The 27,949-nt window shown below is 41.5% G+C and overlaps 1 protein-coding gene across 2 annotated transcripts in view; it reads left to right on the top strand.

The window, feature by feature from the left end:
- The first annotated feature begins 1,179 nt into the window (after nucleotides 1–1,179).
- The window catches only part of gphna (gephyrin a), a 94,820-nt gene continuing 68,050 nt past the window's right edge, over nucleotides 1,180–27,949 (top strand). For both annotated transcript variants that reach the window (XM_089005167.1, XM_089005166.1), the window contains exons 1-7: nucleotides 1,180–1,299; nucleotides 19,015–19,093; nucleotides 19,162–19,219; nucleotides 20,332–20,424; nucleotides 20,612–20,706; nucleotides 20,819–20,885; nucleotides 23,476–23,772. In XM_089005167.1, the coding sequence (XP_088861293.1) occupies nucleotides 1,236–1,299; nucleotides 19,015–19,093; nucleotides 19,162–19,219; nucleotides 20,332–20,424; nucleotides 20,612–20,706; nucleotides 20,819–20,885; nucleotides 23,476–23,772 (753 nt within the window). In that variant the 5' untranslated portion in view covers nucleotides 1,180–1,235. The remainder of the gene's footprint in view (nucleotides 1,300–19,014; nucleotides 19,094–19,161; nucleotides 19,220–20,331; nucleotides 20,425–20,611; nucleotides 20,707–20,818; nucleotides 20,886–23,475; nucleotides 23,773–27,949) is intronic.

Genomic DNA, 27,949 nt, shown 5'->3' with positions numbered 1-27,949 from the left:
CTTTCCTCTTCAGAACTATTTGAATCATATTCATAACTGGATCAGTAACAAGAAAGCATCTTCTCTGAATCTGAAGCCATTGTTTTGATTCCAGAGCAAGGCAAGACGTCCAGGCGTGACGTCACGAACAAGGGGGTGGGACCTTCGGAAACTGGCCATTTCCGGATTCAAAATGAATCCGGAAATGGCGGGCAGGGGGCGGGACCTTCTGAAACTCGCCACTTTCAAGGTCATTTTGAAGTAATTTTGGATTGGCTATGCCTTTATTAGTCTCACAGTGGAGAAATTTACATTTCACAGCAGCAAAGTGATGAAAGGAATGAAAGTAGAAAAACAAAATACATGAGCTGCTGGAAAGCCAGCCACTCTCGCGGCGCCGTCTTGAAGTCAAAAGAACAAAAAAAAAAAAAAAAAACTAAATAACAAATAATATGACAGCATAGAGACAATATGACAAAACAAAGACACAGAGACATTCATTCTTCAGGACTTGCTGTACCCTCTTTGTGATGACATGAAGCAGTTCTAGATGAAAGAGGAGAGGATCAAAGCGTCTTTCCACCAGAGGATCAGGGACGTCATGGTGGAATGTGCACGTCGACTACAAGCTAAATGTTGAAAGCAACACGCAGCTGTAGCATCCATTGACGAAAAGAGATTGTCTCACATCTCCTGTTCCACATAAATCTGCTTCAATTCCAAGCCGCAACAGTTCCACATACGCATCGGCGTTAAGTTATTTTTTTGGTGTTTTGCATTTGACTAAAAATATCAGCCTGTGTGTTTTGGGTATTTTAGATGCTATAAAACGTTTTTCAGATGTCAGTTAGGAAACAAAAAATGGTGTCGGTTGTCCTTTAAGCGTTGTTGGTTACGATTAGTTGTTGGGACCGACCATTTCATTCTGGAATTTATTTTTGTACATAATCCGTGCAACTAATATTTAAAACATGTTCTTTTGTGAAGCCTGTGTTTTTACGTAGGGAAAAAAAGTAGCGTTTTTATTTCTAGCAGATCTGAAGTTGGTAAAATTACCCAATCTGTTTTTTTTTTCAGATGATACCTAAAACATTTTTTTCTTAAAAATGCATCAAGGACGATTTCAAAGTGCAGAGACGCGCGTGTACGCGCGTCAGCACGGGCAGGCAGTCGTCCTCCAGAGGTGCAGAGGCAGCTAACGCCCCCCAGCACTGTTTCTCTTATGTGCTGTCACAGTGCAGACAGCGGTTGTAAATATGGCGACGGACGGAATGGTGCTCACCAATCACGACCATCAGACCCGAGTGGGAATTCTAACTGGTAAGAAAGCGTTTGAGGAAACGTGATTTAATGTTCCTAAATTGTACGGGCATGAGCCGTCTACCCGTCGCGTGCCGCTGCTCGACTGTGTCACGAAAATAGCTCTTTCCACTGCAGAGGGGCTCGCCGTGGTTAGCCAGCATGCTAGCCGGTTCTGTTTGCTGTCATTGGTCTACGTTAGGAGCTAGCAGGTCTGTCAGAATTTGAATAATCTCTGAATAACTGGCGTGCATTTCTGTACGGATGCATTTCCTGCATTTCGTCGACGGGACATGGAAATGCTTTATGGCACATCCAACTAAACGACTTATTCGATACATTCGCGCTATGGCGATATATCCTAATCTGCTCTCAGCGACAGAAGGAACACAGATGTTTGGGAAATGCTTTCAAAAATAGGTGTTGTGTCCACACCACTAGGAAGTGTTTCAACGAGACTCACTACAAAAAAATTCTTTTATTTTGAAGATAAGTGTTTTGTTTCCTGTTAATCTCTATGGACGTTGCTACCTTGATACTGGCAAGTGGCATAATTTCGAGCGGTGTAACGACTGTGCAACCTCACCGAGCCCATGAGCTGCATTATTCATGAATTTTGTGATATTTGATGCGTTTTTTTACGCGTGCATTTCATTGACATGACTAGGGTACCGCTTTGACACAGGGTTCGTCTGTTTCGACTGTTTGTGTAATCTTTCTTTTAAGATATTATTCATTTGTCAATATAAATCGTGAGCTTGCACATTTACATCGCTGGAGAGAACCGTCGCCTCTACATAATAAATTCTTTTCAGCAGGTTGTTTAGTATCTTCTCTAATTAGATGTTTTCCTTTGACTTGTGAGGAGGGTAGGGACGTTAGCGTCTATCGAGTCGTGTGGCAGTAGGCCTACTGCAATTTCTCCTACGGAGTAGCAGACGTGCTCAAAATGCTCAAAGAGGATGCAAACCAACATCTATCTGACTTGGGAAGCTGCTGTATTGTATTTTGACGAGGTAGTGTTTTGAATGCAAAACCTTGCTGACCAGAAAGTTGAAGCCCACACCCTCTTGGCACGTCATTTCAGTTCATGAACCAACCAGAACATTAATGACCTCTACTTAAAATGAGCAATCCAATGCTGCATCTTCTGTGTGATATTTGGGAGCTTTCAAAATATTTATGAAAAAACCACATCAGTAAATTCAATAAATATTACCTGAAAGGAGATGGATGAGAAGGTTTCTTCAGCCGTCATCTGTACAAAAGTGAAGGTTAACCTTCACTTTTGTACAGATGACGGCTGAAGAAACCTTCTCATCGATGGACCACTCCTGTACGACTGAGAGCTTACACAGACGTGCTGAAAGGAGATGGTCTTCGCAATGGTCCCATTTAATTTTCCCTATACAGTTCCACTCCTATGGCAACATCATGACCCAAGTTTGTATTCAAGGCAAAGCATCCTAATGTAAAAGTCCGTGTTTCAGTAAACATTTGTCTTAAAATACGACATAACCATAAATACAAAACACAAAAATGGAAATCAGCAAATAGTTAACTGTTCAACACACCGTTAAGGCCTTTTCACACAACACTTAGCAATGCGCAGCATACTGTCAAACGCATTAATTGTTCAATTGCTGTGAGGGCGTGAGATGGAACTCCTGGCGTGTCCTCTTGTGCTCAAATCAAGAGCCCTCTCGTGATGACGTCAGGAGGAGCATCCGAACGGAGAGAGGCTGGTGGAATCATTTTAGGGTGCTAACAGGGACCAACTAACCAACCGGTCAAATGTTCACTGTTACAGTGATACCTCGGTTTACGAACCCCTTGGATTACGAACATTTTGGTTTACGAATGTTAAATTTATGAAAATTTTACCTTGGCATGTGAACTTTTTTTCGGTAAACACACAGAGCTGCCACAATGAGTGATGTGTCGTTCGCGAACGAGCCCATTCTTCTCACAACAAAATGGCAGCCGACTTTTTTTTAGTCCTCTATTCCCCGCCCCCAGTCTTCGGTTAAAGCCACGTGATTGGTCAAGAACGCAGCAGTGAGGGGGTGGGCTTTACTGATAGAGAGAGTGAAGCCATTCTCCATAAAGAAAAAGACTGCCGACTTTTTTGTCCACTATTCCCCGCACATGCAAAAAGCTATCAACCCAGCTAAACAGAAAACAATTGATGAGGAACTAGATAAAATGATCACGGAGAAAGTACATACAAGGGATCATTCCTCAAGATGGTAAAAGGTTACGTTTCTCATCAAGTGTTTAATGCTGAGGAAACCGGCCACTCCATTCCATCAAACCATTAACGACCATCACAAAGTTAAATAAAATGACTTTATTATATAGTACAGTTTATTTCTTTAATTATACCATAGCACATTTATTATACATAAAATGAGGTATATTTTGTGTAGTTTTAAGGTTTAGAAAATTAGAAAGTAGAAAATTATGTTTTATGGGGACCTGGGAATGGATTATTCTCACTTTAATGGTTTCCAATGGGAAATTAATTTTTAGGATACACACTTTTTCACTTTACACACTTTGTCTGAGAACCAATTAAGTTCGTAAGCCAAGGTATCACTGTATTTCCTAAACATGCAATTCAAACAAATTCAGGACAAAATTTGAGCCATTGACCTTGGGCATGGAACTGGATATGTCTATGGTGAACGTGAATGTGCTCATGGTTTCAGGAGGCTCTCATGCTTCTGCCAAACCTAATGAAATGAATATACAGTTTAATGAGGACGAAGTATGCATGCAGTTACCACTCAGTCATCGTGGCCAAAGATAACCCTGGTTCCTGAGGCGTCTGAAGAAGTTTTGACCACATTGAATATTTTTATGTGTTGTGGTCAAAACATTTTGTGCAACTAACCGGCTTCACAGTGCAGAGGTCGCCGGTTCACGTCCCGGTCCGGCCTCCCTGTGTGGAGTTTGCATGTTCTCCCCGGAGCCGCGTGGGTTTTCTCCGGGTCCTCCGGTTTCCTCCCACACTCCAAAAAACATGCATGGCAGGCAGATTGACCACTCCAAATTGTCCCTAGGTGTGAGAGTGACTGTTGTATGTCTTTGTGTGCCCTGCGATTGGCTGGCAACCAATTCAGGGTGTCCCCCGCCTCGTGCTCGAAGACAGCTGAGATAGGCTCCAGCAACCCCCGCGACCCTAATGAGGAATAAGCGGTACGGAAAATGAGATGAAATGATAACTTCATTCAGCGCACGAAGAATCATTTGAAAAGAAAGAGGAACCTGTAAACAAAAAAGGAGGATACCTCATCTAAAAAGGTGTGTGTGTATTTTGTGCAGCTTGACATGCTTAGGGTGTTTGACTCATTGGATAAAAAGACGGAAGATGAAAATGTGTTTTTGTTAGGGAAAAAAAGGATGTGCTTTGATTTGTATGTGCATTCGGCACAATAGTACAAATTGCAAAATACACCTCCAGAGCATGAAAACTTAGTTGCCCTACATTGTTGCCCTTTCGCTCCCAAAATAAATTCAACCCAGGCCGGTGAAGTTTCAGAGGGGGTCAGGGAATGCTATAGGGTAGGGGTCGGGAACCTTTTTGACTAAGAGAGCCTTAAAAGTAAAATATTTCGAAATGTTATTCAGTGAGAGCCACACATACACACGCACACGTGATTTCAACAAAATGTCAGAGTATATTATTTAAAATAACTCTGTGTTTTAATACTCACCATTAATATGAATCGTTTTCCGTTCCTCATGATTGGTAAAGCCAAACAATCGTAATGAAAGTGAACTTGCCGGGTCCATAGGCGAAGCTACTGCTAGCTAGCCTGTACGATGCTCATTAGCTAGCACACTTGCTTTCTGCTTTCTTTCACACAAGTATATTGATGCAAACGTGAGCATGTGGCTTGTCAAAGTGCCACTGATATTGAACTGTTTCATTCATGGTATTGTTTCATTGCAAATTAGAATCACGGCAGAACTTTTTCTTTCCACAAAGGCGAATCCTTCCGTGCATTCAACCTGAAGTGTACATTACTCTTCATTTTTTTTACTCGTCAGGCTTATTTAAAAGGAGGTGTTTACCTGTTTCGACATCAACGGCCATAGGTCAGTATCATCCAATCAAAATTGCGCTTTCCGCCAAATACCGCCCAAACAGGAAATGAACAGCGAAAAAGCGAGAATATGTATTTAGGTTTATCGGCGAGCCAAATGCAGCCATCAAAAGAGTCATATATGGCTCGCGAGCCATTGGTTCCCGACACCTGCTCTAGGGTGTCAATCCAGTCCAGTGGCTTGACTGGGAACGATTTACATCAATGTCTAATGTCATCAACGTTAATTTCTAAAAAGGGGGGAAAAAACTCTGGGAACGTGCGTGTACTTCCATGGAGCACTTCCTCGTTCTGACAAGAAAAAATGTGGGAATCCTCCTCAGAGCAATGGGGGAAGAGAAAGTTGCGACATGTCTCATTTGGAAGTAACTGGTATGGAATCCACCACGTCCTGGCGGAGCGCCGGCCACTAGTCTGAAATGTGCACACATTTAAGGGAACATGCTTCTTCACCAGGAAAAAAAAATCCACAGACAACGGACCTTGAAGACTGGCCGCATCTGAAGCATGTATGGATAACAGTGGTTGAGAATGATTTGGATGTCCTCATTGGCATCTGCATCATACACAGAAGACCTGGGAGGTTGTTGTAGGGTCCATGATGATATCAAGACCATTCTTGGTTCGGTTGTGATTAGTTTCCTCAAAGGAGATTTCCAAATGGAACCCAAGATGACAGGAACTGTATTGTACTAGCAAAATTGGTTTAACTTTGGGGACGCAGTTGAAGGTTGATATCCGTGAAAACTTGCATGATTGAGTACTACAAAAAACTGGGCAATTGTAAATATGGGTTGATGCAATATATCAATATGCATTTCTTGATACTTGCACTATGTACAGTTTTTTTATGAAACGGTTTTGCACATTTACATTTGCACAGTATACAGTTGACATTTTTATTTTGTTATGCTTAGAATATCTTGTTTTCTATCCTTTCACCCCCCACCCCACCCCCTTTCAATTGCTCCTGTGGACTGCAAATTTCCCCATTGTGGGACGAATAAAGGTTTTCTGATTCTGATTCTGATAGGGCTGGCAAAATTAATCAACCAGTCTCAATGTCGATGAACAAAGTCATTGACAATTAATTTAAGAGTAAATAGGTTTTTATCTATCTATTAGTTTGACTACAGTGATACCTTGGTTTACGGACCCCCTGGCTTACGAACTTTTCGGTTTACGAACGTTAAATTTATGATAATTTGACCTTGGAATACAAACTATTTTTCGGGATACACATAATAATAATAATAATAATAATAATAATAATAATACATTACATTTTCAGCGCCTTTCAAAGCTCACTTGACAGTCACAGACAAGCATAGGTACGATAATAAATAAATGGAGCTGTGACAATGGTTGATGTGTCGTTCGCGAACGAGCCCCTTCTCCTAACAGAAGAAGGCTCTGTTCCTCATCATGTGTTTAATGCTGATGAAACCGGTCACTTCATTCCATCAAGCCATGAACGACCATCACAAATGTCAATAAAATAGCGTTATTATCCAGTACTTTATTTCTTTATTAATAATACCATAACACATTTATTATACATACAATAAGGTATAGTTTGTGTAGTTTTAAGGCTTAGAAAATTAGAAAATAGAAAATTATGTTTTATTAAGCCAAGGTATCCCTGTACTTAGCCCTAGGAATTTTGTGTAAGTATATACTGTATGTGGGTACCAAAATATTTAACGTATGTAAGTACAGTGATACCTCGGCTTACGAACGCTTTAGCTAATGAACTTTTCGCTTTACGAACGTTAAATTCCGGAGAATATAATCTTGGCATACGAATTATTTATGGGGAAACACACGGAGCGCCATAATGGCTGGCGGACTAATTTTCGGCGGAAGAACACCAAACCACACGGCCAAACATCGCCACTGCCGGCCTACTTTTCCACACTAATAATAATAATAATAATCATTATTATTATTATTATTATTATTATTATTATTATTAGTATTATTATTATTATTATTATTATTATGCAGATGAATTCTCGTTTGAAATCGGCAGTTCACGAACTGAGTGCATACAAGGTCTGCTATCGAGTGGATACTTTTGTTTTTTTAGGACCGAATTAGACCCCACCACAGGCTAGTGTTCAGCCAAAGAGGACACAAAATAAAATTACAGTTGAGCAGAAGAAGCAGATAATTAAAAAACGAGGTGTGCGTTTGTGTGACTGAGCGTCCCACTACCAGTATGCTAAATCGACCATTGTTTCGTGTGGCTACGGGTGTTTTTGTTTGTCATCCATTAACAACTACCATCACGAAGGTAAATACAACTTTTTTTCCTTTTTGGCTTTTCCCTTCAAGGAGTTGCCACAGAAAATCAGTGTCCTCCATCTTCAGAGGTTTGATTCGCATGTTTGTTTTGGACAGGCTTTTACGTCGGATGCCCTTCCTGACACAACCGTCTGTATTTATCCGGGGTAGGGACCGGCACAAGTAGACACTGGTTTATGTCCCCTTGTGGCTACAGAACAAGCAACTCGATGAACTTAAAGATGAAGATGCTCAGAATCACAATCAGAATCATCTTTATTGCCCAGTATGTAGAACACACAAGGAATTTGTTTCCTGTCGAACACACTGCACTAGTATCATCAGCAAAAAAATTGCAAAGAGGCACTATACAATTCCATTTGGGCTGCTGTTCATAGAGTTAATAAGCGGTCACACGCTCAGTAAAAGGCTCCCAAACACAAAATGGTCATCGGCATAACAACATTAAACAAAGCAAAACTATACTCACCATTTGATGACAATGCTCTGATCTTACTGTGAAAAGGGCATCTCTTTCCCTCCATTTCATCACAAAATAATTGACTTGGTCCCTTGAGAGTTTTGAAAGGCGCTTACAAATGAAATGTATTATATTATTATGTTGTGTAAAATTCAGCCATTTTCTATTAGAGATGATGGCCACCGGGGGGCAGTGGAGTACATGTATGCGTATCATAATGGACTTGTATGTATGCGTATGCGTATCATAATGAACAAAGGTAAATAAAACGACTATTATACAGTACAGTTTATTTCTACTTTCTACTTTAATTACAATACAATAGCACATTTATTGATTAAAAGGTTTCTTCAGCCGTCCATTGTACCTCTTTGAAGGTGTCGGACGTTTCGCTTCTTAAGTTTCTTGGATAAGAAGCGAAACGTCCGAAACCTTCAAAGAGGTACAGATGACGGCTGAAGAAACCTTTTCATCGATGGACCACGACTGAGAGCTTACACCAGGGGTGGGCAAACTTTTTGACTCGCGGGCCGCATTGGGTTCTAAAATTTGACAGAGGGGCCGGGCCAGGAGCATTTGGAGGGAGTGTTTGGGCCGGAAATACTAAACCTAAAGTATTAAAGGACAACCGACACCTCCGGAAAAGTTATGTCCATAATTTATAAAATCACTTCAAATGACTTTGACTGAATGTATTTTACAAAGATTTCACAGCATATAGCTATAGTTTATGTTCTAAGACTTGCGCTGAATATTCACGAAGTCTTGTTTTCGAGTTGATGACGATCCCCATGTGACATCACGTTTGGACCGCCCGTGACCGAGAAAGCGACACACAATGCATTTTGGGTACTTTGTTTGGTCTGAAAACTTCGTGTTGATCCGTGTTGGTGGCGAAATTAGAAGGAAAACACATAAATAACGCCATGGTGAATCGTTGTGTGTTGCACCAAGACAACTATTTGATAGTTTCCAACGGAGCTTGGGCGCAATCTTCTGCATTTTCTGGGTGCTACATTGCTGTCATTGACGGCTCGAATTGATATGGGAGGACTACTTGGATCAATTGCAAACATTTATGCTTTCCTCTTCAGAGCTATTTGAATCATATTCATAACTGGATGAGTAACAAGAAAACATCTTCTCCGAATCTGAAGCCATTGTTTTGATTCTCGAGCAAGGCAAGACGTCTTGGTGTGACGTCACGAACAAGGGGGTGGGACCTTCGGAAACTGGCCATTTCCGGATTCAAAATGAATCCGGAAATGGCCAGTCATTTAACTAAAAATATCAGCCTGCCTGTTTTGGGTATTTCAGATGCTATAAAACGTTTTTCTGATGTCAGTAGGAAACACACAAAAATGGTGCCTGTTGTACTTTAAATGTAGTGTGTACAAACCTCATAGCACAGTAAGAACCCAATTTATTAACTGTCTTTCAAATGTGAAAAATATCCCTGATCAGTTAATAAATTTGTCTCAAGGAATATGGCGTTTACATACTATTTCGCAGATACTTGGAGCAGGAAATGGAAATAGATTAAAATAACATATGCACTGTGATTCATCAAGATTGCGTCTGTTTTTAATATGTTTTCATTGAAGGGGCAAAGTTAAAGAAATCAACATTTATTGAAAAATGGAATCACTTTCATCATTCAAAACATATTATTCCACAACGAAATATTCAAGCTCAATAATACCTACTTGTGTTAAATTCCGCCAAATCATAGATGGTTTGTCCTGACCGCGCGCTCAACAAACTCCTCACTGACGCCCGAGCCTTCATGCGCAAACAATACACGTGTACCGTCGCCGAGCACACAGTCATAGCCTACCTGCAGTGAAATTTGCATACTCGGTACGGCAGCCAATCAGAAGCCTGCTTCTTTCTTCCGGACTTTCGCAAGCGTTATAAAGTCGTGCAATTAAATATAATTTTCCAAAATAGATGCACAGAACCTCAGCCCAGAAGAAAGATTCAAAAGAAGCTAACAACATATGTGACGCTACAAAACGTAAATTTACATTAAACCGTGACTGTAAAGTGTACGTGAGACTTATGAAAGGGGCTTAGTGGCTCGTAGGAAGCAATGCAAATGTTGCATTGTGCACCACAATGACAATCGACTACTGCAGCAAAATCTAGCCATGCACATTTACCGCAAATTAAGCAAGGTAGCATTTGTAGTAGGTACATTCTTGATTTAAAAAAAAAACTTTATACTTTGTGACAATGTTTTTTCATGTGATTGGTTTTCTCATTGTGCTTCAAGTTGTGAAAAATGGGGCAGGCAACTTTTCAGTTATCTGCCCTGTTGACTGCTAATTTTTTGTCATGAGTTTCACACTGTTTTTACTATAATTTAGGCAGGTTCGGCGGGCCGGATTAAAAAGCCTAACGGGCCGTATGTGGCCCGCGGGCCGTAGTTTGCCCATGCCTGGTTTACACAGACGAATAGCACATTTATTATGCATGAAATAAGCAGTGTCTGAAATAGCGTCTGCCCGGAAGCCTGGGGCGGGCAACTTTTATGTCGGGCGTACAACTTACAAAACATCTCCGCTGGGGTTATGAAAAAATAATAAATAAATCAAACGTTTGCTTTTTTCAACAAAGCAAACGTTTGAACAAAGATTTAGAAATCAGAACCAATTCTTCCGATTTCGAAATCTTCGGTTCATTTGGCACTTTGCATACTTGGCACGGCAGCCAATCAGAAGCCTGCTTAAAGGACAACCGACGTCTCCGGACAAGCTGTGTCCATAATTTGTAAAATGGCTTCAAATGACTTCTACTGAACGTATTTTAATAAGATTCCACCGCATATAGCAATAGTTTACGTTTTAAGACTCGCTCTGAATATTCAGGAACTCTTGTTTTTGAAGTGGCGACGAGTCCGTACGTGATGTCACGAAAGGACCGCCCCCTGACCGAAAAAAGACACATTGTAGCAGTCATTCCATCACGTCAATGTATCTTGCTGTACATGTTTTGTCTGAGAACCGTGTTGCACCCAAAAGCCGCCCGAAGAGGGCATCAAAGCTCTAGATAAGGAATTTATCAGCCTGTGGAAGTGGAGGTGGCCACTGGAGGTCGCCATTTTGTGCCTCTTTTTTGGGTGAGAGATTTTCCCCCAATGTTGCCTCAAAATGGCGCAATTCTTTAATCGATTGCAAACATGTATACTTTCCTCTTCAGAACTATTTGAATCATATTCATAGCTGGATGTGTAACAAGAAAGCATATTCTAATCTGAAGCCATTGTTTTCATTAACAAGCAATGCAAGACGTCTTGGCGTGACGTCACGAACTGGGGGCGGGACTTTCTGAAAATGCCCTATTCGCAGCTCCATTTTTTTGCAGATTTTGGACACATTGTACTAAATTCATCCTGTCTACTTGATAACTAATGTTAAGCAGATTCCTTACTTACAGACAGTGTATTGGAGGTGTTCAAATACCTGACATGTTTCGGCGACTACTTCCGCCTTCGTCAGAGTGTCACGGATGTTGCTGTGACGCGCCATTTTCAGCTGGTGTTGCTATGAGGGCGTGACCTACCTGTCAGAACTGACAGGCAAGCCACGCCCCCCGCTGTCCGCTCGTCCCTCCAGGATGCTGCTCCAGGTAGTAGAGAGCATGTAAGCTCCCTCATCCCTGTTGATGGTCCTTGGTCCTCGCTTTCGGATTTCAATGGCGACAAGGAGACGGCAACAATCCAAACAAGAGCAATAAAAGAACAAGCACAACAGGAGCACCATAAATCAGCCATCACGGACCACTGCAAAAGAGAGAACCACATCATGGACTGGGAGAAGGCCAGAGTCATCCGCACCGAAGACAACAAACATCAGCGCTGGATCAGGGAGGCCATTGAAATCCGAAAGCGAGGACCAAGGACCATCAACAGGGATGAGGGAGCTTACATGCTCTCTACTACCTGGAGCAGCATCCTGGAGGGACGAGGGGACAGCGGGGGGCGTGGCTTGCCTGTCAGTTCTGACAGGTAGGTCACGCCCTCATAGCAACACCAGCTGAAAATGGCGCGTCACAGCAACATCCGTGACACTCTGACGAAGGCGGAAGTAGTCGCCGAAACATGTCAGGTATTTGAACACCTCCAATACACTGTCTGTAAGTAAGGAATCTGCTTAACATTGATTTTGGACACTTTATGTCAATTTTATTGTTTTTTTTGCATTTGACTAAAATATCATACTGCTTGTTTTGGGTATTTTAGATGCTGTAAAACGTTTTTCTGATGTCAGTTAAAAAACAAAAAAGTGACATTGGTTGTCCTTTAATGCTTCCGGACTTACCCAAGCGCTATAAGGTCGTGCATTTGCGCATCAAAGTAGATGCACAGAACCTCAGCCCCAGAAGAAAGATTCAAAAGAAGCTAACAAAATTTATGAGGCTACCAAAGGTAAACGTACATTATCACGTGACTGTAAAGTGTCCTTGCGAGTTTTGAAAGGCGCCTAGAAATTAAATGTATTATTATTATTATTATTATTATTAAAAGGATCGTGGAAGAGGAGTTAATGTGGCTTGTAGCAGACGACGCAACGCAAACGTTGCATTGTGCGACATGCCGAACACTGTATGGACAAACGACAATGGGAGCAAAATCAACAGTAAGGGATATTTACGATAAATGAAGCAAGCGAGCATTTGTGGTAAGTACATCCTTCATAAAAAATATCCTTAATACTTTGCAACAATGTTTTTTTTCCGATTAGTTGTCTTAGTGTTTCAAGTTGTGAAAAATGGGGCAGGCAACTTTGTGGCCGGGCAGGCAACTTTTCAGAGTTGTCTGCCCTGGTGTCCCATAACTTTTTGTCATGAGTTTCAGACACTGAAATAAGGTATATTTTGCTTAGGTGTAGGGCTTATTTAGTAGAAAATTGTTTTCCTTGGAATGGATTATTCTCATTTTAATGGTTTCATGGGAAACTGATGTTTGGAAGACACATTTTTCACCTTACACTTTCTGGGAACTAATTAAGTTCGTAAGCCAATGTATCACTGTACTTTTCACGTTTTACATATGAGATAGACAGACAGATAGAAGACAACAACAGTACAAGCATTTGCTGATACAGTGATACCTCGATTCTCGACCATAATTCGCTTCCAGGACTCTGTTCGAAAAGCGATTTCTTCGAACACCGAAACCATCTCTTTGCTCCTGTCACTTGCGAGTTGACAGCAGAGGGGCGGGACTGCCTCTCCCGGCCGCCCTCAACCTGCTGTCAATTCTCTAATCACGGACATGGGTTATTTATACGGTTCGCGATCACCTCGCCAATGCCGGATGATTGACTCACGTCGCCACCGTACCTGGACTCTTCCTTCGATGCGCGAGTGTATCCGGTCCGAGGTATTTTCCTTGCGTCGCGTAAAATTACGTCATCTTCCGGGATTGTGTAATTTTGCACCCTCGTGTGCCATTTGCTTTTTGGCGTAGTAAGCGGGTCGGATCACCCCCTGCCTTTTTACTTGCTGTGTTTTACTTGTGTGCATCCTGCTTGGGTAGTACGTCTCTGCCGCCTGCTTTGCGATCACAAACATTCCACTATGTTCCGACGAGTCAGCTGCCGTCACTCTCGCTCGGAACGTGACAGCTACGGATGACTCGGCTACAGGATGTTCTTTTCTCTTCAAATATCTAGCCAATGACACTTGCTCTCACTTCCACAGCCTCATCACTAGATTTCACATCCTGCTTATTCTTTGATATGGTGCTGTTCGTAGATGTGCCATGTGGTATTCCCTAGCCAGATCAGACACTCGCACACCTCCTTCATATTTTGCGATTATTTCTTTCTTAAATGCAATAGTTGTACGCACTACTTTTCTTTTGTCACTTTTAGCAGCACTTACTTTCTTTGGAGGCATGATTACGGTCTAAAACTCTTCGTACACCTGTATTAAACGCTAGAGCAAAACACAGCACGTCCGCAGCGACAACAGTTGGTCACGGAGAGAGCGATACACCCGTACGCTGCTCAGCACCCCACCCTCGCGTACGCACTCACGCGTCGTATTGGCGTTTGAAGTGTTCGAACGGCGAAGCAAGAATATCTCGAATATTTTGTTCGAACTCCGATTTGTTCGAACTGTGAGGCGTTCGAGAACCGAGGTACCACTGTATCTCTCTTTCATTTTGCTTTTGCTGTTGCAAAATCTCACTCTAGATTGTTCTCTTTCCCTCACCGCCATGAAGTCAGGAAACACAGCAACATAACTAGATGCCGATTACAGTACACTGCTGACCAGACACAGATCAAAGTCAACAGCGTGACCGGACACATATCAGAGAGTCAACCACATGATGACAGACTGATAAGAGTCAACCATGTGATGAAACTCAAGGGAAGTGAAGGGCGGGGCTGCCAGGATGCACATCCAATCAGCTCACAGGATTAATCCATTCGTGCTGTTACTGGTCAACATTGTGCCTGGAACCAAACGTGAACAAAATATACAGAACCTTTGAGTCATTCTGCATTTTTTCAAATGCATTGATACCTCGGCTTACGAACGCTTTAGTTTACAAACTTTTCGCCTTACGAACATTAAATTCGCGAAAATATAATCTTGGCATAAGAACTAGTTCACGGAAAACGAACCAAACTACACGGAGTGCCAGAATGGCAGGCGGATTAGTTTTCCACAACCTTTGAGTGCAGACTTGTTATCCAGTGGAGTACTTTTTCTATTATGCGACCAAAAAAGACCCCACCACAGGCTAGTGTTATTTCCGTTAATACACCGGGGCCCGGGTCTGGAGACCCGCTCGGTCAAACCACCGGATCTAAAACCAGAATCAAGCTGGAATCAGAACCAGGTGATATCCAGATCCTGCGTCACAAGCCCTCGATACGTGGATTACGCGCATAGAAATCCTTCTGGCCACAAAGGATTCTACATTCACCCAACATAGCAGCATGCTAGCGGCACTCACCCGTGAAAACTCAACCGTGTGGTCAGGTCAGAATGAAGAGGCGCTTCCACCACGTCTTTGTCTCTCGTAGCCTCAGTCAACAAGCAGGCATCGCTGAGGGATCACCACCAAAAGCTAGGAGCTTTTGTCTCTTGTTGATAGAAACACAGAGGTAGGCACCCCCCCAACCGCTTCGGACCCAACTGGTGCGGGTTTCTGCACCAGAATGTTGGGTTATTTTGATCGTTCGCCCTTGGTTCATTGCTTCTACGGGTGTTGATGGAGATGGATGGTTAAATCATCAGGGAGCCAGGTCTTGAACAGAAAGTTGATTTAATTTGGGAGAGCGCGGTGGCATCGCGGGGTCGGCCGAGGAGGGAGCATGACATGAGAGAGAGAGAAAAAACGGGCTGCAGGAGTATTTATGCGGCGCATAGTATGTGACGCGACAGGGTGTGACGTAATGAAAATGTGACATCATGTAAAGAAAGGCAGGATATGACGTATCAGGAAGTTCAAAATGTAAACAAAGTTTACAGAGCGCTGTTTAGAGATGTTTGTATGGCGAATTACCCCAATAAGGGCCATTGGTTGGCCCTTCCAGTTCAATGCTACAGTTATAAATCAGAATTTACTCATTTTAAGTTTTTTTGTTCAATAATGTTGAATGACTCTTTGGCCATACCAATGCGGTTAATCACCAAGTATGACACATAGGTTTTGAAGGCTTCATTGACTTATTTGGGAGCCGCTTGCCACATATTGTGCAGTGTGGGCTTTGTTCTTTTGTGAGAATCACTTTGTCTTTGAAAATCCATATTTGAGGTCTTCACAAAATCAGATTAATCAGATTGTGATTGTAGCCCAAAGCTGAATTGCGCCTGAGTTCTGTAGCAGGACAATGGTCCAGTATTGCTGAATTGAAAGAATTCTGCTTGGAAATATTGGACAAAATATATGCACAGAGATGTAATACTGCTTGCTAGTTGCAGACAGGGCTTGATTCAGTTGTTGCCGAGAGTGGCCCAACCAATTATTAGGTTTATGGGGCAATTATTTTTTCCACTCAGAAATGTAGCAGTGAATATTAGTTAATTTTACATTTTTTTGTGATCTGTAATTAAACATCACAAATTTAAAACTGCACTTTATGCTTGTGTTTATGCACTTTATGCTTTATCTGACATGAATAGTTTTATTTTATCTTAAACAAAGTGGGGGCAAATTAAAAAAAATGGAGAAGGTGGCAAATACTTCTTCATGGCAATATCGCTGAGTTGTAGATCCAGCATATTGATTTATGGCCTGGAGACATTTCTAGCAGAACAATAGGAAATACCTTAAAGGACAACCGACACCATTTTTTGGTTTCCTAACTGACATCAGAAAAACATTTTGTAGCATCTAAAATACCCAAAGTACACGTAGGCTGATATTTTTAGTCAAATGCAAAACACCAATAAAAATGACTTAAAGTGTCCCAAAATTACTTCAAAATTACCCCGGAAATGGCGAGTTTTAGAAGGTGCCGCCCGCTTGTTCGTGACTTCACGCCAGGACGTCTTGCCTTGCTCTAGAATCAAAACAATGGCTTCAGATTCGGAGAAGATGCTTTCTTGTTACTCATCCAGTTATGAATATGATTCAAATAGTTCTGAAGAGGAAAGCATAAATGTTTCAAATCTATTAAAGAAGTACTTCCCTATCATTTTGAAGTGTCTGGACTCCAATGTAGCTCCCCGAAAATGCACAAGATGGTGCCCAAGCTCCGTTGGAAATGGGCTGATTTGTCTGCTGGGAATTTGTGTCAACTAGTATCAAATAGTAGTCTTGGTGTAACACACAATGATTCACCATCGCATTATTTGTGTGTTTTCCTTCTAATTTCGCCATCAACACGGATCAACACGATTTTTTTCAGACCAACCAAAGTACCCAAAATGCATTGTGTGTCGCTTTCTCAGTCAGGGGCGTTCCTGACATGACGTCACACCAGGAATCGTCACCAACTCAAAAGCAAGACTTCCTGAATATTCACCTTGAATCTTAACACGTAAAATATAGCTATATGCGGTGGAATCTTTGTAAAATACGCTCAGTAGAAGTCATTTGAAGTGATTTTGCAAATTATGGACACAACTTTTCCAGAGGCGTCGGTTGTCCTTTAAGTCAATGAAAGACTTCTGTAATAGTATGCATCAAGTGTTTCAAATCTTAATTATATTTTTCAGTCTGTAAGGCACACACAAAAGCCTTCATTTTCTTCAAAAGATGACCCTGTGCCTTATACGCAGGTGCGCCTTATTGGTAAAGTAATATTGAACCACAACAGGTCTCACAACGACTGTCAGCAGCCATGACTCCATTTCCCCCTATAGAAGTAGGGTCGTAACCCCAGCCTCTACTGTAGCACCTTCTACAGTAGTGTGGTATATATTATATTTGGTAAACCTTTTCATTCATTGAAGGTGTGCCTTATATTCCAGTGCACCTTATACAGTAAAGTCTCGTTATATCGATATTCAAGGGAGTCCGAAAAAATATCGATATAACCGGGACTATCGATATATCCGATCCTGCGCCGAACTGCATTAAACAAAAGCCGCCAAAAGAGGGCAGCCAAGCGCCATATAAGAAACGGAGCTGGCCATTAGCTCCCTTTTTTTTGGGTCAGAGATGTTCCCCCAATGTTGCCTCAAAATGGCACATATAATTCTTTAATGATTGTAAACATGTATGCTTTAATCTTCAGAACTACAGTGTATTTGAAACATATTCATAACTGGATGTGTAACAAGAAAGCATATTATCCGAATCTGAAGCCATTGTTTGGATTCACAAGCAATGCAAGACGTCTGGGCGTGAAGTCATTTTTATTTGCATTTCAATAAAAAGTGACATCGGCTGTCCTTTAATACACAGTATGGAATGTTAATAATTTTCAAAATCATCGCGCTTCAGCAGACAAAACAAGAAACATTGTTGCAAAAAACGATTGCATTCATATACAGTACAGTGGGCATGTACATAACACAACAGGGAAACTGCAACGCTTACATCTTACTGTATTATGTATACAATTTAAAAAAGTCATCAATCTTCTTCTGCTTCCCATGTTTACCTTTTAACACAAACACTTCAATCTCGTCTGCTACACACGAGCTAGCGTCTGAAAATGAAAATGGCTCTGCTACACGGGTGCTGGGCACGTAACCAAGTCACCTGACCAAGTCGACCTATGGCGCGACTGATGGCGTGACACGTGACCAAGTTGACCAATGGCGCGACCGATGGCGTGTCACGTGACAAAGTCACACGGCCAAGTCGACCAATAGCGCGACCGATGGCGGCTCATGTGACCAAGTCGACCAATGGCGCGACCGATGGCGGCTCACGTAACAAGACACGTGACCAAGTTGACCGATGGCGCGACGGATATATCGATATAAACAACAAAAATGGCCGGCTGGGGATGAAAAGGAGCACCGTAATAACCGGACTATCATAATAACCGGGTATCGTACTAAACGGTACTAATTATACATAAAAAGACTAGAAATGTGCAAGGGAAATGAAAATAGTATCGTAATAAGCGGTACTATCGATATAACCGATATCGATATAACGAGACTTTACTGTATATGTAAATGTTTTGAAAATACACCATTCATTTGGGGTACGTCTTGTACTCTGGTGCGCCTTATACACTGGAAAATACGGTAAACAGAATGTTTTCATTGCAGGAATGTAAAAACTATGCTACATTGTTTACTTAATATAATTGATTTTACTTTTAGTTCTGGTCTTGAACAGCCTCTTCAGGATTTTTTTCCTCCATCAAAATTTTCTTTTAATTCATCTAAATGTGTGAGATATAATATGTGAAAATGTTACCTTCTACTTAGTCAGTGACAGTTGTTTCAAGAACTTGGCTGAGGACAGGAGTGGGGTCAACTTGAAGGACCTGGTTCATGATCCATCGCTGTAAGTCTACCTTCACACTAGCACAGAGTTTTCGAGAGTCCTCTAATTCCCCCTGTTACAACCTGCAGGTTAGGTGGGGTCATTGCAGCCTATAAAATTGTTCCAGATGAAATTGATGAAATCAAGGTATGGGACTCGGTACACATGAAGTCATAACACTCACATTTTGTTGCATGTCCAATGTTCAGGTATTTATCATATTTTTCAGCCCATGTGACACAATCAAAACCCGTTTAATTTTCTCATAAGAGCGATGGTACACCTCGTAATCCGATGCAACCTTTTCAGATTCGTTCCTTTTACATTAGTGGTCTCATTATCATCCATACAGAATCATGAGCAGCCATCTACTATATATTTTCGTCGCACCGCAAAGAGAACAACAGCTTCTGTGTCTAACAATGATGGTAAATGTGGTCCAACTCGCCTAATGCTGTGGTCACAGAGACCGAAGGCAAGCTCATTTTTCCTGGCAGTGCATACCCAATGTTACTGGGAAACAACGAGCATCGAGTAGCTGCGGGACTGAGTAACAAAGGTTGGGTAAAGGTCAATTCAACGGTTTATCGCCGTTGAGCTGTCTGCAAAAATAGCATTAAGCATTAGTCGAAGTAGACCCACCACCACTCGTCACCAGATTGACCTGCTCTGTTCAAATTACATTTTTTTTCTCCCGTTTCTCGGAGGATGGACTAGACTCCCGAAGCCACCCGTCTAGTTTCACGGCAAACAACAGCAAGTGTGTTTGTAAGGTGTTACCCGATAGATTGTGTTCGATCTGAAACAAACATAATAATGCTAAATCTATCTAATAAACATCATGACCCTGTTTTCTCTATGTTTGAAAACATTTTAAAATAGACCTCTTGACCTATACTTGTGCAGTGTTCCTAATAGTCTTAAAAACATGGTTATTTTCAAAGATTTTTAAAGCCTGGGTCTCAAACTCAAGTCCTTCAGTTTCCACTTTCCTGCATGTTTTCCATCTTTCCTAGCTGCAGCACAGCTGATTGAAACCATCATGATCATTATCAGGCTCTCGCTGATGAGCTGAACATTTGACTCAGGTGTGTTGCAGCAGCGCAATATGGAAAACATTTAGGAAAGCAATCCTCGAGGACTCAAGACTGAGACCCACGTTTGAAAAGCTGCCATACAAATTCACATTTCGGCCCATCAAATTTCAGGTCTAAATTGTTAGTAAGTTGTTGTTAATTCTGAGAACATGTTTTTGACAGGAAACACTTTTGGAATGGTGCGATGACCAGGAGCTTAATCTTATTCTCACCACGGGAGGTACTGGATTCGCACCACGTGATGTTACGCCAGAGGTACTCACTTGAATGTATTGTTTCTTCACTAATGTCCACAAGTATGTTTTGATTTAATGTCTCAATTAATTGAGGTGTTGATTGATTGCCTTTGAAATACCATAACTAGCTCAGCCCATTGCTTTAAGTCTGAAAATGTTATTACTTTAATTTTTTGCCAACTATGAATCACTTTTTCATCTTGTAGGCAACCAGAGAAGTGATTGAAAGGGAGGCTCCGGGCATGGCTCTGGCAATGCTGATGGGCTCTCTTAACGTTACTCCACTTGGTATGCTGTCCAGGTGAAGATTTTATTTTATTTTAGCTCATGCAGCATTACGTCCCCTTTTTTATCTGAAATCGCTTTGACTCAAGCTTGGTTCACATATGCTCATCTTACCATTTTGATTCCAGGCCAGTGTGTGGTATCCGTGGTAAAACCCTCATCATCAACCTGCCAGGGAGCAAGAAGGGCTCTCAGGTAATGTTGCATGACTCTGTTCACTCTGATTTTCTGCTACGTTAAACTGATCCCTAATGGGTATTCACTTTACCAAGGATATGAGTCTATATCCGCCCCGCCCTCCTCAAGTGCCGCGGTTTGGCTTTCCCCACCATTGTGATACTTACCTATACAGCTCAACGGGTTTGTTGAGAGTTTTAAATCCCGTTCCTTCCAACTGTTATGCAGATTTCAGACCCAGGTAACAAATAATGGCTTTAATGTGATTGGTTAAATGCTTAAATACGAAAACACTCATGTTGCTGGAAGCAGCGCAACAGGGGAAGAGCAATGAAAGGAATTTGAAAGACAATTTTGAATTACAGGTAACATCCGAGTTACGACCGGGTTCCGTTCCGACAAAACCGTCGTAAGTCAAACGGCCGTGAATCGAAAAAACATTCAAAATGGCTGATGCGAGGATCACGTGATCATAACAAATGACGACACGCTGGCCTCTCCTATACGACAGGATAGTATACGATGCCAATCTGTTGTTTTTAAGCAACATTTTCTATTTAATACTATTACATACCAAATGTTGACAGATCATTTATAAATCTTATAACTTTTAGTGTCATTTTAATCATTTTATATTTCGTATTATCGATCTTTATCACTCTGTCGGCGCACATGCTTTCTGCTCACCTAAATCCGCACGGCTTCCCACACAATGCGAACTGCCCCAAAAAAAACAGCTGTCCAAAAATCGCTCTCCCTGCTAACGGAGAAGCCAGAAGAGGTCACCTGTCTCAAAGAGGCGGCGGCGCCGACCGTGAGCCCGACGCAGCGTTTGCATCGCGGCGATCCCACCCCATTGCTGTGCTGTCATGCTGGAGAAAATTGTTGTACGCGTTTGTTACAAAAGTTATTTTGTGTCGTCATTTTGTGAAATACTGCTCCGGCAAATAAACATCGTACTTGCTCGATATTGTCACGTTCGGATTGACAGCTGGGGACGGGGCCACGCCTCCCCGCTTCCTTCTTCAGGACAGCAGGTACGAAAACGAGATGCTGTCAACTTGTATTTGTACTTTGTATTACCTTTGACTTTGGTGCTCGGTCCGAGCCCCCCCCACATCCCGTAATCCTTTTGGGATTGTTCCGTTTCTGCACTACCATGTGCGAGTTGCTTCTCGCCATTGTCGGGGTTCCCATTGCCCGCCCCCACTGGTCGTTTTTGGTATTCTTTATTTTTGATTATTCCCCTGGTACTCTTTCTGGGACCAGTGCTTTGTGTTGTAGCTTTATAAATCATCCTGCACGGACCTCTGTCTCTGTCGCATTTCTGTATGTCGCGGTGGCAGCCGTAGAATTAAAAAAAAAAAAACAACAACGGCTGGTGGTCGTAAGTACGGGTGGCCGTAACTCGCACTGGTCGTAAATCGATACCTGTATTTCATAAGAATTCATGTACAAAATACAATTAACATTAGTCTGTGATTCCGATATTTTTAGGCCAGCAGAGAAAGCAGACAAATCACTGCTTAAAACAAATAAATGTCAGCATGGGGAGTTTTTCATTTTTGTCTTTTGATGATGTGTTAATTAAATCCTCGTGTAGTGTTCCATCGTAAGCAGTCATGTTAGTATTGTTCAATCATGATTAAAAAAAGGAGACATTGATCACATTGATTTCTAAATGGATATGTCCAAATCGGTTTTTGAACATGTTTCTGGAACGGATAACGGGTGAAAACCCAGGCTTGGCTGTAGTTTGTTTATTTTAGGCAAAGCCAATCACAGGGACATTATTTTTTTATAGCCTGTGTTAGTGAGATTATTCATGATAAACATTTTATTCTAAGAATTTTATTATTCATCTAGATTTTGCTTTTATTTAATAATAATAATAATACATTTAATTTACAAGCGACTTTCAAATCACCCAAGGACAAATTACAATTAAAATAACAATAAACACCAGAACAATTAAAATTTCAAAATTTGCTTTCGTGCGGCCATTTCACGGTAAGATCAGAGCATTGTCATCAAATGGTGAGTACAATTTTTTTCTTTTTTGATTGTTGCTATGCCGATTACCATTTTGTGTTTGGGAGACTTTTACTGAGCGAGTTGCTTGTTCTGTAGCCACAACGGGACATATGTCTTATTGTGCCGGTCCCAAGCCCGGATAAATACAGAGGGTTGTGACAGGAAGGGCATCCGATGTAAAAGCTTGGCCAAAACAAACATGCGGATCAAACCTCTAAAGATGGAGGACACTGATTTGCTGTGGCGACCCCTTGAAGGGAAAAGCCGAAAGGAAAAGAAGATGTCTTGATTAAATGAATTCTATCCATTTAGTCCATTTATGGTCATCACATATCAGAAGATCTGAAATAGATCGTATCAAACAATCAGAAAAGCTGCTACAGATTGTCTCACATTACTTTTTTTTCCAATTGTTTGAAAAAAATAATAATTTCACAACTTTAGCTAATCAAGACCCATGCACATGCGTACGCACTCAAACTTTGTGAGTCAGATTAGAATGAAAGCATGCTTTAACTGTTTTCACTGCTGGGAAATCCTTTAAATCACATTTTTTCTGTTTTTTTCCCCCAAGGAGTGTTTTCAGTTCATCCTTCCTGCTCTGCCCCACGCCATCGACCTGCTGCGCGAGGCCACGGTCAGGGTTAAATCAGTACATGCCGCACTTGAGCAGCTGCCTTCTCCTTCTCTGCTGTCCAACGCACACCCCAACATGCATGCCCACTCGCACACAATGGAGCGCGGCACTCAGTGCGAGGAGGAGGACGATGATGAGGAAGACAGGCGGAGAGGTCGACATGCACATCATCACCATCATCACCATCACCAACATGGCTCCTCCCACATCACCGCAGCTGCTATTGCTGCAAAGGTAACAGACAAACTGGACATATGATATTGCTGTTACAAATTTGATCAGTGACACTTAGAAACCTTGGCGGTAATTTTAGTCACTGATAACAAGGCTATTGAGTCAAATGCAGTTATGGAGTCTCCAGGATTACAGTACTCTACAAAATTCTTGGGCATTTGATTTGTTGTCTTTTGTGTTAATAGGTTGTATATGGTGCACCAGGTACGACACTGTTTCTTTAAAACACTATAAATGGTTGAAAATGGTAATCTTGAGCAACCAGGGGGTCTTTGATGCTAAAGAGGATACAAGTCAATGCATCATTCTTAATATAGAGCAGGGGTGGTCAATAAGTCGATCGCGATCGACCATTTGATCTCTAAGGTACTACTGGTAGATCGCATAACGAGGTCATGTGACATTGTCATGAACCAACGCACGCACAGGGTAACGACTAGGCGTAACTAACCTAGTCGTTAGTTACATCCTAATTTTTCGCTCGGTTTTTGCCACTTAAACGTAATATAGGGTATAGAAATGAGCGAAGGATGTAGACCAAGTAAGAAGAAAAAAATATCACTTTCTTCAGTGTCTGAAACTCATGACAAAAAGTTATCGGACCCAGGGCAGACAACTCTGAAAATTTGCCTGCCCGGCCATAAAGTTGCCTGCCCCATGTTTCACAACTTGAAACACAATAAGACAATGAATCGGAAAAAAAAACATTGTTGCAAAGTATTAAGGATATTTTTTATGAAGGATGTACATACCACGAATGCTCGCTTGCTTAATTTATCGTAAATATCCCTTACTGTTGATTTTGCTCCAATTGTCGTTTGTCCATACACTGTTCGGCATGTTGCACAATGCAACGTTTGCGTTGCGTCGTCTGCTACAACCCACATGAACTCCTCTTCCACGATCCTTTTAAAAATAATAATAATTACAAAAATATATAATAATACTACTAATAATAATAATAATACATTTAATTTCTAGGCGCCTTTCAAAACTCTCAAGGACACTTTACAGTCACATGATAATGTACGTTTACCTTTGGTAGCGTCATAAATTTTGTTAGCTTCTTTTGAATCTTTCTTCTGGGGCTGAGGTTCTGTGCATCTACTTTTGAAAATGATGCGCAAATGCACGATCATATAACGCTCGGGAAAGTCCGGAAGCATTAAGCAGGCTTCTGATTAGGTGACGTGCCGAGTATGCAAAGTGCCAAACGAACCAAAGATTTCGAAATTGGAATAATTTGTTCCGATTTTGAAATCTTTGTTCAAACCTTTGCTTTATTGAAAAGAGCAAACGTTTGATTTAATTTAATTTATTTATTTATTTATTTATTCATTTATTTATTCCCAAAAAAGTTGTCTGCCACCCGGGCGGAGATGTTTTGTAAGTTGAATGCCCGATATAAAAGGTGTATCGCTCTCTCCGTGACCAACTGTTGTCGCTTGCGGATGTGCTGCGTTTTGCTCTAACGTTTAATATAGGTGTACGAAGAGTTTTAGCCCCTAATCATGCCTCAAAAGAAAGTAAGAAAAGTAGTGCGTACAACTATTGCATTTAAGAAAGAAATAATCACAAAATATGAAGGAGGTGTGCGAGTGTCTGATCTGGCTAGGGAATACAGCATGGCGAAATCTACGATCAGTACGATATTAAAGAATAAGGAGGCTGTGAAATCTAGTGATGTGGCTGTGGGAGTGAGAGCAAGTGTCATTGGATAGATATTTTAAGAGAAAAGAACATCCTGTAGCCGAGTCATCCGTAGGTGTCACGTTAGGTGTCACGTTCTGAGCGAGAGTGACGGCAGCTGACTCGTCGGAACGTAGTGGAATGTTTGGGATCCCAAAGCAGGCGGCAGAGACGTACTAATCAAGCAGGATGTTTATTCACAAATAAAAGAAAACACAGCGAGTAAGAAGGCAGGCGGAGATCCGACCCACTTACTACGCCAAAAAGCAAATGGCACACGAGGGTGCAAAATTACCCAATCCCGGAAGATGACATACATTTACGGGACGCAGGGAAAATACCTCGGACCGGATACACTCGCGCATCGAAGGAAGAGTCCAGGTACGGTGGCGAGGTGAGTCAATCATCCGGCATTGGCGAGGTGATCGCGAACCCTATAAATGCCCCGTGTCCGTGATTAGAGAATTGACAGCAGGTGGAGGGCGGCCGGGAGAGGCAGCCCCGCCCCCTGCTGTCAACTCGCGCGTGACAGGAGCAATGAGATTTGAACGTGTGAGCACCCCTCAGACAGAAGAGCTCCCCAAAGTTTTTATGGAAGAGGACTCCTTCCAAACAATAAATTTCCTTCCTCCGTCCACCTGCGCCTTATGGTCACCACCACAAAGGTAAAAAATCCTATTCATAATTCTTTTCTTTACGAACGTAAAATTAGCCTGGGTTACATTTATGTTTATGTTATTTGTGTCTTTGCCATTTAGCTTAACATTTTCTGAGATATACATTGCTTTTTATGTGTTGGTCAGCATTTTAATGTGCAATTTCATGCATAAAATAATGTACAGTAAAATATATCGATACTAAAAAAAAAAACATATCGATCAGGGTGCGTGCATAGATATAGTATCGATACTATCGATATAAATGATTTACATTTATGTATGTACTGTACTGCAGTCTGTGTAAGCTCTCAGTCGTCTGTGTAAGCTCTCAGTCGTACAGGAGTGGTCCATCGATGAGAAGGTTTCTTCAGCCGTCATCTGTACAATTTTGAAGGTTTCGGACGTTTCGTCTCCTATCCAAGAGGCTTCGTCAGCGAACTAAAGTCTGACTGGTCGTATCGGCCCTATTTATATATCCCTAATGTCCAGGCATGGCGGCGCCGGACACAGCTATGATAGGTCACTACTCTCAGGTTGGGGGGAGCAGAGGACCCCTCCCTGTGGCCCCACTGATTGTTCCTACATTCCTGACTAACGACTGGCCTATTTGCCCCACTCCCACCGGTATCATCTCATCAGCATTACGAATGTTGCCTAACCTGTTTTGCCTAAGCAGGCTATTGTATGAACGATCCAAATTGAACCTCACCCCACCAGACCGGTTTAAAGAAGGATTTTGTTGTTTTATAAGAATCGCTTCTTTTACCCCTTTTTCAAACCATCTATGTTCTTTCGCTAAGATTTTAACCTCATTGTCGTCAAATGAGTGGTTGCTAGCTTTTAGGTGCAAATTTACTGCCGATTGAGGCCCACTTGTATTATCCCTGCGATGTTGATAAAGTCTTTTTTTGAAAATTTGTTGAGTCTCCCCAATGTACTGCTCTTTACAATTTTCATTCTTACAATGTATGGAATAAACTACATTACTTTGTTTTTCATTTGGTAGCCTATCTTTTGGATGCACTAATTTTTGCCTTAACGTGTTTATTGGTTTGAAATAAGTAGGAATTTTGTGTTGCCAAAGCACTCTGTAATTTTTACGAAACTCCTGCAATGTAAGGTACTGCTACTCCTCTCCTTTTTCTATCTTGAGAATTTTTGTTTCATTCCCTATTCTTTCTTTCTGACATTTGTTGAATGACCACTGAGGGTACCCACATTTAGTGAGTGCTCTCCTGATATGTTTTGACTCCTTTTCTCTACCTTCAATGCTAGTTGGTATTAGTTTAGCACAATGCTGGAGGGTTCTGATAACTCCTAGTTTGTCGTCAAATGAGTGGTTGCTAGCTTTTAGGTGCAAATGTACTGCCGATTTGTTATTAAAAATAACAAACTTTCATATGCAGAGGCAGATGATCTGCGCATTAAAATATCAGCCCTTCTCAGTAATGCCAAACTTCCTCCGTCCAACATAACATTAGAATAGAAAAAGCTACTCTACAAAAAGACAAAAATATTACTATTTTACCAGCAGACAAGGACAGATGCACAGTGCTTCTCAACACATTGGATTATGAAGACAAAATAAATAGGTTAATCAGTGATTCTAACACTTATGAGCAACTAAAAAGGGACCCTTCCAATAGGTACGAGAAAGAAATGATAGACCGTCTCCAAAAGCTAGAGAAAGGAAAACACATAGACAAACAGATGTATTTTAGATTATACCCGGGAGAGGCCACGCCATGTATCTATGGCCTGCCAAAAATACATAAAGAAGGGTTCCCCCTCAGACCCATTGTTTGTAGCATTGACTCCTCTACATACAA

This window comes from Hippocampus bargibanti, linkage group LG09 (assembly GCF_051943395.1).
Source record: "Hippocampus bargibanti isolate YZ-2025 linkage group LG09, ASM5194339v1, whole genome shotgun sequence".
In the NCBI taxonomy this organism is placed as follows: domain Eukaryota; kingdom Metazoa; phylum Chordata; class Actinopteri; order Syngnathiformes; family Syngnathidae; genus Hippocampus; species Hippocampus bargibanti.
The sequence above is the reverse complement of the archived record's forward strand: the minus strand, read 5'-3'. Positions and strand labels throughout refer to the sequence as shown.